Source organism: Rhipicephalus microplus, chromosome X (assembly GCF_043290135.1).
Source record: "Rhipicephalus microplus isolate Deutch F79 chromosome X, USDA_Rmic, whole genome shotgun sequence".
Classification (NCBI taxonomy): Eukaryota; Metazoa; Arthropoda; class Arachnida; order Ixodida; family Ixodidae; genus Rhipicephalus; species Rhipicephalus microplus.
The window spans coordinates 218,547,508-218,559,612 of NC_134710.1; the positions used below are offsets into that span (position 1 = coordinate 218,547,508).

A 12,105-nucleotide genomic window follows, 5' to 3' on the forward strand; every position below is an offset into this window, starting at 1 on the left:
TCGCACGCCCAGTGAAAAGGCGACCCATAGCCACATTACAGATAGCTCACTAGCTGTACGAGTCTTGCGTATCCTGCTTGCGATGGATTGTGCTTTGCAAAGTACGGCTCTACTTTTACATGTTCGTTAAGGTAGGCCGTAAGCGCCTTATCAATGCTCAAAAGCTTTCAGAAGTTCTACTTGTGACACTAACGACCTCTGGCGGATCAGGAAGCTTTGCCTACAAGGATAGCACAGTCGGTGCTGCTATAGCGCTCTACCGTGCAACGCTTCTTGTTACTGCCACCAAGGATGTAATAACGGTCATAAACCTTAAGCGTCGTTCGCAACAGCAGCTCACATGCTGGGTTAGAATTTACACACAATGACACGTGCGCATTCTGTAGCGACATTTATGGCGACGCCGAATTAGTATATAGCATTTTTTTGTGGTACAGAGTGCTAGAGTCGCCTTGCAGCTTACGCTGTGAATGACGCAGCATGACGCGCGCAACAGCGCGAAATTGTACAGTGCAGCACATTATCGCTGACAGGCTGAAACAACGAAGCGGTTGTCATTTAATTTCACAGGTTCCACAGAACGCCAAGCCGGGGAAATACCAGATGCGCGTCGAAGGTAACGTCAATGGCGTGTTGGGTGGCACCGGTTTCCTTCAAGAACAAGAAGTTGAATTCCAAGCCCAATTTCTCACCATCCTCATCCAGACAAACCAGTTTGTCTACAACTTCGAACAGTCCAGTAAGTTGCTAATCTGTCAAAATGATATATTTTCCTGCATTTTGAAAATGAGTGGTCTACAGCGTGGCCAAACACTTGTGTTTTCACGGTGAAATTGGGATTGATCGTCGCAGTTCTCATTATCACTTTGAAATATCACTGCAACAACTTTTTACGCTTGTTTATATACGCTGTGACTGTCACATCTTTTTTAAAGTAGAATAATGAAGGCAAAAAAAGAATGAATGACAAAACCTCATCCATAGACGACATGTATATGGTATTTAGTGAAGGCATATATACCTTCCTGCGCTTTATGACATGAACAAAAAAAAAACAGAAAAGAGTTGCATTTTCTCAAAAGTATAAGCATCCAAGATTTTTCACAACTGCCGAAGTTCGTAAATTTGCACACGGCGTCCCTCAACAGAGAAAGTACTGCCTTATTCTTCCCTCACACATTCACAGCGTACAAAGATACAGGAGCGAGGGCTACCACTGGAGAGGCCAGCGCTGTTGTCGCTGTGACGTAATAAACTACATTATGTGACTCGCATATGCCATCGTCAGTGCAGCATGCCTACTTTCAACCTCGAGTCAGTACATTTTCTAACCTACAGGTTTCTTTGTACGCTCCTTGCCGCAGTACTGGATGCATTCGATTAAGCCTTAATGTGAATGAGCTCTTGATTGATATGTGGGGTTTAACGTCCTAAAACCACCATATGATTATGAGAGACGCCGTAGTGGAGGGCTCCGGAAATTTCGACCACCTGGGGTTCTTTAACGTGCACCCAAATCTGAGCACACGGGCCTACAACATTTCCGCCTCCATCGGAAATGCAGCCGCCGCAGCCGGGATTCGAACCCGCGACCTGCGGGTCAGCAGCCGAGTACCTTAGCCACTAGACCACCGCGGCGGGGCATGTGAATGAGCTCTTCGAAAATGTCGTGGCACCGATACACTTGACTGATAAAGCTGAAATTGGCGAAACAACTCAGTATTCATCCTCGAGTGTGCAGCTCACCCAGCAGCCGCTTTCTTTTTTTCTTCTTTTTTTGAGCCTCTGTGCATCTGCAAAGACTTTGCATCTGGAATGAAAGATAAAATGTTCAGTATAAATGTATGACGGCGTACTTCACGAATCTGTAGACATAGGAATTTATTGCCTTTTTTTTGCACCAGGCTGCAAAAAAGAAAACATTCTCAAAGCGTGGAATCACAACAACCATTTGTTCGACCCTTGTATGAATAAAGAAACGCATGATGTGGTATCTACTTTTCACCCTGGTGTCCGTTTTCGTGAATAGGCTAAAATAGGAGTCAGAGGGATGCATGTTCGATAAAGCCTAGAATGGGGAAACAACCCAGCACTGAATATCGTGTGTGCGGCAAGAACTTTCGCCAAAATATTTTGTGTACTACGTTGTGGTGGATATCTGGTGAGTACGACTTGAGACTTTCCGGGAATGTACACAAGAATTTGCGACATTTATTTACACCATGCAGGCCGACAGGCCTTTTACACGTCTGCAGCTTAGGGCAGGAAGAATGATTTTGTCTTGGTGCGTTGATTTTGATGAATGATTGTGCGTTGCATATTCGGACATATTTTAGAAGCCGTGATGTGCCGAGCAGGTGGTTAATAAATTTATGGATGCGAGAGGCCAGCAGAGTCACTGAAAACAACATACGGGAATTGTAATTAGTAGTCGAGCAAACGATGTGAGCAGGTATTATTGCAACATTCGGGCATCATATCACATCAGTCACTACACCCCACCCAGAGAAGAGCGTGTAATGAAGGCGAGGATTAAGGCACTAATCAAGTAGATCCTCTGTGAGAACAGTAACAACGGAAGGGTTTATTTCTGCAGTCTCTTCTTCATGGATTAGGGAGACAAAATAGATGTGAGTGAAGAGTAATTTTACTGCGGAAAAAGAGCTTTAGATACCCTTATGCCGGCCAAGCGAACATAAGCAATGCCAAAACACCATTCCCCTTCGGCCACTTGATACCGCTCTGAAAACTATAGGGTGAAGTGATGCCATGAATCCTACGCGGCAGCCCACACTGATCAAAACGCTACCTCTCGGCCGCGCACTCTCCGCGCAAAACAAGAGACAGGTGCCCGCCATAGCGCTTGCCTCAGTAAACGTAAATGTTCGCACAATGTGATGATGCTTCGATTTACAGAATACTAGATGATTTTATAACAACGCACCTTTTACCAGAGCGCCTCTTCATGTTGCGCGTCCATGGAGCCATGCGCACGCGCTCTGTCGAGGGTGCACGGTGCGGCAATGACCGTGCGTTGGCTCGCTAAAAATCTTTGTTGTCAAACACTCGAGATTATTTGGCAGCTAATACAAACACAACCGACGCTTGTGAAGCGAGAACAGCCACGGTAAAACAGCCTGAATCACAGGAGTTGTCGAACACTTAGCACAGCCAACAACACGTGATGTCGTTTTCTACGTCACAGTAGGATTCCGGCAGATGGCACCATGGTATGTCCTCGTTCTCAACACGTGTACATTCCTTCACTTCGCCTAAAAAACAGTAGGCTCTTTGTTGCACAGTTTTAGGGTAAAGCTATAGGTGATCTCAAACTTTCCACGTTTTTTTTTTCTTCTTGGGATTCCGACAGAAATTGGAAATCGCACTCTGGTTTAGTGCGTATGTTTCTGAACACTTCTAATTGTTTGCAGTTAAGGCGAGAATTGTGCTCCTTACGACCGAACTGAAGCCATATGCGGAGCCGGTGGATGTGTACCTCACGGTAAGTTCTAGATTACGTTGCAAGCCACTGACATCTTTAATCGTTATGCTAAATAAACAATTGATCCGACCATTTTAGCAACATGCCAACTATGCTGCCACATAGTATTCAGAGCGTGCACCGTTATCATGTGTTTGTCGCACCCTTCTTTACTCCAAGTTTAATTACTAATGTTCCAAAAGCCGTTATAACTACAGGTATTCTGGCTGTGTCTGTCTTAAAATGAAGCTCCTCAGCAGTGCCGTGCTGCACAGTGTGAAAAACATGTAGTCTGAGCATTTGTTCAGACTCTTCGCATCCAGAGTGTAAAACTATTCACTATACTCACCATATTTTGGTTGAAAATGAAGGAAGAAATCAGTTTTATTAAACTGAGACAAAATGTCACTAGAAAGCCGTCCAATGGCGAGTCTTACATCTCTATACGCTAATAAAATATGTTTTTGAACTCTTCCTGATATCTTTCTAGGATTCTCGGGGAATCGTGATGAAGCGGTGGCTGTCTCAGTACCCATACCTAGGTAAGTCTCGCAAGAATTTTTACAGCGAAAACTGTTATGAGAGCAAAACTCGGGCCACGCACGGCGCCGTAGTTGTCCGCCGCTGCCGGTGTCTGTAACCAATATCATAAAATACGAAAAAAAAGCCTAGTACCAAGGACACAGTGGGGCTCTAACCCGGATCCGCAGGGTGCCAGTCCAGTATTCTACCACTGAGCTACGGCGGTGCTTGGGACTTGTTCTAATATTTGCCTTAGTCAGGTTTGATGTCGGGAAAGAACTCGCGTTATTATGAATAATAAATCGTTTTAAAACAACGAAAGAATAACGAGGCATCACCCAATACGAATAGCGTAACGAGTGGGTCGTTGAATCCTCCAACCCATTAGAAAGCCTTATTTTTGATCACATATTAACTGTGGCGCATACCCGCCTGCTTCAGGCATAATTCCTTGTCGTCATCAGCCACTGCATGGACAATTGGCACAAAATTCTTTGCAAGTGTTTAGCGGATACAAGGCTTCTCAAAGGAATGACGAAAAAGATCATAGCGAGTGCTGGTCTACCACCCAGAAATTATTGTTATTAATGCCGTTGTAGGTACCAAGCAAGTGTGCTTGCAGTAGCTTCCCAATGAGTGTTTACAAAAGCTTTGAAATACCGCTTTTATAGCTTTCGCTGTGACTTTGATGCCCCTTCCGCGCAGACCTGGCGTTTTTTCATACGTTGAATTTTGCCATGAAAGTGTGCATTTTTGCGCGTTCATGCTTACTTAATGACAGTTGAGCTTACGGAGCGTAGTCTTCAAGGTGTGTTGCATTGTGAGTGAACTGGTACACTGAAAAAAAGTGAGTTAGAGACACCACATGAGCATCAGATTCAGCAGTCGTTGTGCGACTGCGGTGGCCGACATTCAACATAGTTCACGACGAAGTATCCAGCCCCGAGCCGTGCACATTTTTTTCTGTGTGCAAGTAGATCGTGTTGTGATGTTCCGCGGAATAATGTGACCTTGAAGTTCTCTGCATAGATTCCTCTGACTATATTCAGTGGAGTTTTAAATTTTCAATGTGTAGTTCATCGCAGACTCTTGTAAAATGGCGTCTTAATCTCCGAGTGGCATCATACGCCCTCTCCAAATGAAAAAATATTAATAAGGAAAGTTGTTCGTGTACAAAGGCATCATGGTTGTACGTTTTCATGCCAATAAACTTGTCTGTCACAGGTTTTTGTGATCTGAAACCACAATGGCATCGGCCTAATTTTTCGTTGAGTGGAATGGAGCGCAATTCTGTATATCGTTTTCCCAGAGAGGTTGCATAGACAGCTTGTCAGGACTGTCATCCTTTAACTATGTGCAAAATAACAATTTTTCTCAATAAGAAGGAATGACTCATCCTAAGCAGATGGGATGTAACCGCAGGACCATATAGTGTCGCAATAAGATAAGATAGTGTTCTGTGTTTTTTTTTCAGAGTGTTTGTGTCTTAGCATTTCATATTTTATGCGGTCATAAACTGAAGCAGATTTATTACAACATTATAAAGATGCCCAGAGCTTCGCTAAGAGAAATGGTTGGTTGTATGACTCGCATATTGTGTGCGTGTTTGCTCTTATATCTGTCGTTCTGCTACAGAGTACTATATATTGGAATTTTTTCATATTAGTGAGACGAACAGTATATATGGTCAGTTTGTGCACCTAGAAAATTCGCTCGGTTTTCAAAGCTATTTTCTGAAGTATTTGGTAAATATATTGGGTATGGTTGTAGGCGTTTTATTCTATAGCTCTCTTTACACAGCCTTAGACGTTGCCAGTGGCCGGGCCCAGATACTAACACATCACCCCGAGATTTCCTACAGGTGTCCTAATTATTTATTCATAGCTAGTAAATAACCTGTCAATAACTTCAAATCACTTCTTGTGTCCGTTCCCCCAAATGATAAAACAGAGATAAGAACACCAACAACATTATGATATCTTTTTATTTGAATGCAGTGTTTTCAGTAAGTGCATGCACCCGATCCACGCGACCGCTCTGCTTGCAGGATTTATCAAGATCAACTTCGACCTTCCATACGATTACGCTGTGGGCTGGTGGAGCCTCAAGGTGGTAGTGCTGAGCCAGGTAGAGGAGCGCAAGATCCTGCTCGAGCGCTGGTTCACCGAGCGCTACGACGTGTACGTGGTCGTGCCGCCGTTTGTGCTGGATACTGACGAATACTTCGAGGGCGACGTATCGGCGAACTACACGACCGTGGCACCAGTGTTCGGCAATGCCACCATTCGCGCCTACGTGCGCCCCACCTTGGTGCAGGACTACGATCCGGGAATCCAGGTCGTCGAGCCTTACCTCGAGGAATACGTGCACGATGTGAGCACCCACTCCGGCATGTCTATCTGGCGTCGCAGCTTAGGAATGCTCGACGTGCTTGAATGTTTATGCTTTCTGCCAGGACCAGGAGGCCTGGACTCAATCTGTCTATTTGGGCCTTCGTCAGAATCTAAACCTATCTTTTAGTTATAAGTAACCTCTTACTAACCATACGGCTATGATACTTGCTGGACGTTGGCAGGGTAATGTGATTAGCGTGCCGAACCTGAATATAGAAGAGGAGGTAGGGTATATTGACCATGTTCCGGCATCAACTTCTCTAATCAGCAGTGGCGTGGCTGCGGAAATAGCTCTTAGTTCGGCTAAGCTCATCGGCAGCCTATGCGCCCTCTTATCTTTTGCAATCTACCCATAGTGTGAACACGGGGGCACCCAGAGAGGGCTGTTGATTTAGCGTGTGTTTTATTCCGGCGCGTCTGTCTTAACAGGTCTTTTTATCGAAAAAACTTCGTGGATGTTTTCACAACTATATGTGTCTTCTCCCCGCTTTTTATGCCATGTGGTTTCATCAAGAAAAGAAACAAAACAAAAAGGTATCAGAAAAAGCAAGGAGACAGGTAAATATTATCTTATGGTAGATTAGAATGTCAAAGCTATTGAAATCGGGATAATGTTTTACAATTATATTTACCCTTTGAAGAAAAAAAAGAACAGTGAAACTCATTCGTGCGGCAGCACATTTCCAGAGCCTTGCATTTTACGCGCCAGTCAGGTACTCTTTAACTGACACTCGTGTATCTCTACGCTCACTTTATCAGTTCCGGATGGGCTACCAGTTCAAGTTCCCAATGTCCGAGCTTCGCGAGCTGGCATCGCCCCACCCGCTCGACAAATGTGAGATCGAGATAAAAGCCGCTGTGGGCGAACGCTTCCTGGACATCATCGTAGATGGCTACGCGCGATCCCGTGTCATCAACTCGTCCCTCAGCCTAAAGATACTCGGCGTGAAGCCACTTGTCTTCAAGCCTGGAATGGTGTTCTCTGTATACGTGAGTATGCGCTTAAGTTGTATAATACTGCGGGTAAGCGCGGGTACCTATAGCGCACGTTTCATATATTACGGAGCTAGATAACTCGTCCTTTTATTCGCTTTCAGCATTGAATAATGATAACCAAAAAGAGGTACGGTGTGGCTATATCTTTGCCTCGCACACCAGTACCCTATGACGAAGGCTGTACAGTAGGGCTCGCAGTGTCATGGAATTGTAGCGCGCTTTGTGAGCAAACTAACCATAGTCACTAAAACATGTGAAATGGAGATTTCCTCGGCGTTACGAACCAGCCAGTTGCAAGAGGCTCCCTGGTACACGTCATTGTTATTGTCAAAAATTCATGCCCTGAAACTTGTTGCGGTGCACGTTATGTTACGGAATATGATCGAATTCTTCTAAACCCCGCACATAAAATATATTTGTTTCATGATGCTTCCGTACAAATCTTCTCACCCCCAGAGATTGAACTAGCCAATTTGTGCGTAAACCGTAATGATGAGAAACGCGTATTGAAAGAGGGCAATTTAAATACGGCAAAAAAAATCACTGTGGAACTTCGGGGCCATTTGAAGCTATGTTATGTGACAGTGACTTGGCTTCTCGCCGGATTTGTATAAATAGTTCAGCTAAGCCTGGTATACCGTAGAACTTGTGAGTAAAAAAATAATTTTTTTCGACACCGCTTCTAAGTCGTCTTTCCTGCTTATAGATCGCCGTGACGTACCACGACTTGGTCAAGCTGCCAGAGGAGAAACTGGCCAATTCCAACATCACGGTCAGTTTCACAACACAGGGTGGTAGTCGGGGCATCGATGAAGTCCAGAAGCAGCCTGACGAGAAAGGCATGGCCATCATCGATGTGGAACCACCCGAAGGCGCCGACCGCATCGTAATCAGGGTGCGTTCCTTTCTTAGAATTTCCCCCGTTTTCAAAACAGCGAGCTCGTGCTGCTGTCATAGTTTCATTGCGCAAAACTGGTGAGAAAAATACCACCTTGCAAGTAAAAAAATTAAAAAATAAATGTTCACACTGTGGTCTTGATGGTCGCACGACCTTCAACATTATTATCTTCCAGCCTGCTTCTTTGTCTAATTGCACAGCACATAAAAAAAGAAAGTTGGTATTTACCTAAGCTTACCTGGTGAAGTTATAAAGAAAATTGGTGCAGGTATCTCTTTTTCTTTGCGTTCGCATTCTACAAAACTCATTGTAGTGCTGCAAGAAACACAGTAAGTCACCAGGGCGAGTTCTAAGCTAATTGATGCACCTGTAGTATTTTCAATAAGCCTATAGTAATTTTATTATTCGTGTTGGACTAAATTATGTGACACATTATTCGTGTGTATAATACCTCTTTGTTAAGCTAAAAGCTAACTCTCTCAACCCCCCCCCCCCAAGAAAAAACGACTGAACTGACTGAACTGGCACTTGCAGGCGAGATATCATGATAAAGAAGACACCGTGGATACAGAAGCACTTGCAGTGGCTCAACATTCACCGAAAAAGAAGTACATTCAGATAACTACAAGCACTACGAATGGCATTGTGAGTACCTTGACATTTCTTCAGTGTTTGTGCCTGAATTGCAAACGTGTGCGACAAGTTGTAAACAAGACGTGCCAGTGGGTCACCAAACTGAAACGGCTGAAAAAAAAAAAAAGGCGGGGTCTGATATGAAGTGATTTTGATAGCATACGAAATTACCTCAAAAGACTTCGAAATTAGAGACATGCGCGAAAGCTCATTACGGCGTTGCCACTTGTGTCTGTCGAAACGCCTCGTTGGATCAGTGACTACGGTACTCAACTGTACAACCCGAAGGTCACGGATTCGATCCCGGCCATGGCGGTCGCATTTCAATGGAGGCGAAATGGTAGAGGGCCGTGTACTGTGCGATGTCAGCGCACGTCATAGAACACCAGATGGTCAAAGTTTTCGGAGCCCTCCACTACGAAGTCATCTCATAACCATATCGTGATTTTGGGACATAAAACCCCAATTATTATTATTATTATTATTATTATTATTATTATTATTATTATTATTATTATTATTATTATTATTATTATTATTATTATTATTCGTGTCTGTCTAGCTTTCGAACGATACCCAAGTTTGGCAGTCTTATCATAATTATCGAAAACATTTCGGGTTGGTCATTGGTTATGGTTTGAGGCGCAATACACTATCGCAAAAAGTTTAACTCTTTTCATTTAACTAGCTTTTTTTTCTCATTTTTTTCTGCGAGGAGAGAAGGCATTCCCCACTGGGCAAGACTAAAATAGGTCGTTGACACTTTGACAGAGGTCAACTTACGTGTTGAAACAACAATATCTTTATGGGGAACTCAAATTTTGATGACCTGTGGTTCTTTGATGTGCACTTAAGCCTAACTACGTGCATGCCTTTGCTTTTCGCCCTCATATATGTGGCCGCCGTGGTCGGAAATTGAGTCCGCGCCCTCTAGATGTTGAGACGCAGTCCCTAAGCTACTATGGCTGGTGAAAGCTACAACTATGAAGCAAGCATTCATAGTTGAATCAAATAAAACACATGGGCATCTCTTGTAGATCTCGTACGACAGAGCTTCGCTTCTAATGTACGTTGTTAATACTAGAGCCCCAGGTGCTAATGAAGACTTCATCCTGTTTGCTACTTCGCTTTAGGTTAGTGTTCACAAAACAGAGAGAGAGAGAGGTGCACTTGAACGCGCATGGTAGGTGTATGGACAGGTGCACTCGAATGCGCAAGCAGGTATATTTGAGCATTCCCAACAAGGTTAAAATGGAAGCGCAATCCAATAATTTGTGCTATTTAAAATAATTTGTGCTAAATAATTCTGCTCTTTGCTGCAGTCCCGCAATTCTGTTTTGTGAACACTGTTATTTTTAGACATTCTGTATAAGGGCCTCGCTACACAATAAGTTCTTGTGAGTACTGTTTTCTGACACTGTTTTCTTCCAATTCATCTGTCTGGCTCTGCATCACGCTTTTGTTTTCAGGCTGGCCAGTACGCTATATTCCACGTGCGAACCAACTTTTACATCAAGTTCTTCCACTATTTGGTGAGTTGTTCCTGATTATTTCATCGCACTCAATGTGTTTGTAAAATATAATATGTATCAATATTTTTCGCTGTCCAATTTGGCACTGTAACTATTTCAGTGCATAGCGGGAAAGGAGAAACGGTCCAACCGGCCACCACAAAAGGACAGATCTTTGTCAATTTGTGTTAACCGGTATATGTCCTGTTGGCTTGGACCAGTTCAAATGCGACAAACCCACTTTCCCAATCTCCAATACTTGTGGATTTCATTTTGCACTGTGAGATGACCATAAGTTTATCATAGTTTAGGAAGTTCGATGTCACAAAAAGCCTTAAGTTTTGTGTTGACACTAACGTGAATCAAACGCACTGTCACGTCTTCCGCCTTCAACATTGTCTGATTGGTATGCAGGTGATTTCCAAAGGAACAGTACTCCAATACGGAGTGCAAAAAGCCTACGGACTGGTACAGACGATAACTGCATTCAGTATTCCCTTGTCACCCGAGATGGCACCAGCTGTAAAAGTGATGGTCTACCAGATATCCAGCAACGGTGATCTCACTGCGGACGCCATCATAGTTCCTGTCCAGGGTATCAACCGAGGGAACGTAAGACGACATGCTGCTCTATCTGACACTTATTTACATTTAGACTGGAACTACTGAATTCAGTTTTACTGCCACATAATTTAGTGCTCGGTATGTGAACTACAGTGTTGGTTGCATGGTTAGAGCGTCCGCTTCTAACGCGGGAGGTGCCGGGTTCGATTCTCAGTGGCGACCGGGAACCCATCGCTTTTTCCCATGGGTAGAGGAGTACACCGACCTGGCGCTCAATTGTTTCTAGATACTAATTTCAAAAGGTAGCCCGATAGGGTTCTGCAAATGTCCCTGGGCGTACCTTAACAAACCACAGCCTTGGTGAAATAGTTAATCATCCACCACTGCTGTGGGAGGCAGAGAATCGCTGCCGCCAAGCACCTACTGGCTAAATAGTTACAAGCGCACTTCATGGCCTGGTTCTCGGCAGAACGAAGTTCATAGTCGCTTGGAAGGGCACCCACCATGTGGGAAATTGGCGGCATGGGACCGCCAGACCTGAAATTAAGGTCATCCTCTTCTCTTGTGCTTGTGTGTGTTTCAAACCTTATACTTTAGTCGGCACAGTACCTCCCAGTTTTTTACCGTCAACCATCCACCATCTCGACCAGACGGGCTTCCGTCAAACTTTAAACTTCATGTGAACTATAGCGCGCAAATGTTTTGTCATGTGTAGGGATACAATAAAGCTACTGGTACTGCCGAGGTCAAACGCTACAAGTTTCGCTTCTAAGAATAAAGTTTTGACTGCGACATCGAAACTTGACTTGCCTGAGCCTCGATACCCCTCTAGAGATGATTGCTAAATAACTAAACTGTTCCCATCTGAGCTTCAGCTGTCGATTTAATAGTGCGAGATATTTTTGGCACTCGTTTTTCGAAAACACTGCATTTCACTTAGCATGCATACTCGTTCCATAAAGGTTTTATTTAATCTTGCTAAATTTACTACTAGCAGCTTTGGTTGTGATAACGTGCTTACAGTTGCACAATAAAGGACATCCCACGTTTTCCCGTAATGGCGGTTGTTATGTCGGCTACATTGCTGCCTCTGGCCAATGATGGCTA

The 12,105-nt window shown here is 44.0% G+C and overlaps 1 protein-coding gene across 1 annotated transcript in view; it reads left to right on the forward strand.

Moving 5' to 3' along the window:
* The window catches only part of LOC119187481 (CD109 antigen), a 173,229-nt gene that overhangs the window by 105,933 nt on the left and 55,191 nt on the right, over positions 1-12,105 (forward strand). Inside the window, exons 3-11 of the mRNA XM_037435599.2 lie at positions 571-739; positions 3,432-3,502; positions 3,972-4,023; positions 6,051-6,376; positions 7,156-7,386; positions 8,099-8,287; positions 8,825-8,935; positions 10,393-10,455; positions 10,849-11,046. Of these exons, the coding sequence (XP_037291496.2) occupies positions 571-739; positions 3,432-3,502; positions 3,972-4,023; positions 6,051-6,376; positions 7,156-7,386; positions 8,099-8,287; positions 8,825-8,935; positions 10,393-10,455; positions 10,849-11,046 (1,410 nt within the window). The remainder of the gene's footprint in view (positions 1-570; positions 740-3,431; positions 3,503-3,971; positions 4,024-6,050; positions 6,377-7,155; positions 7,387-8,098; positions 8,288-8,824; positions 8,936-10,392; positions 10,456-10,848; positions 11,047-12,105) is intronic.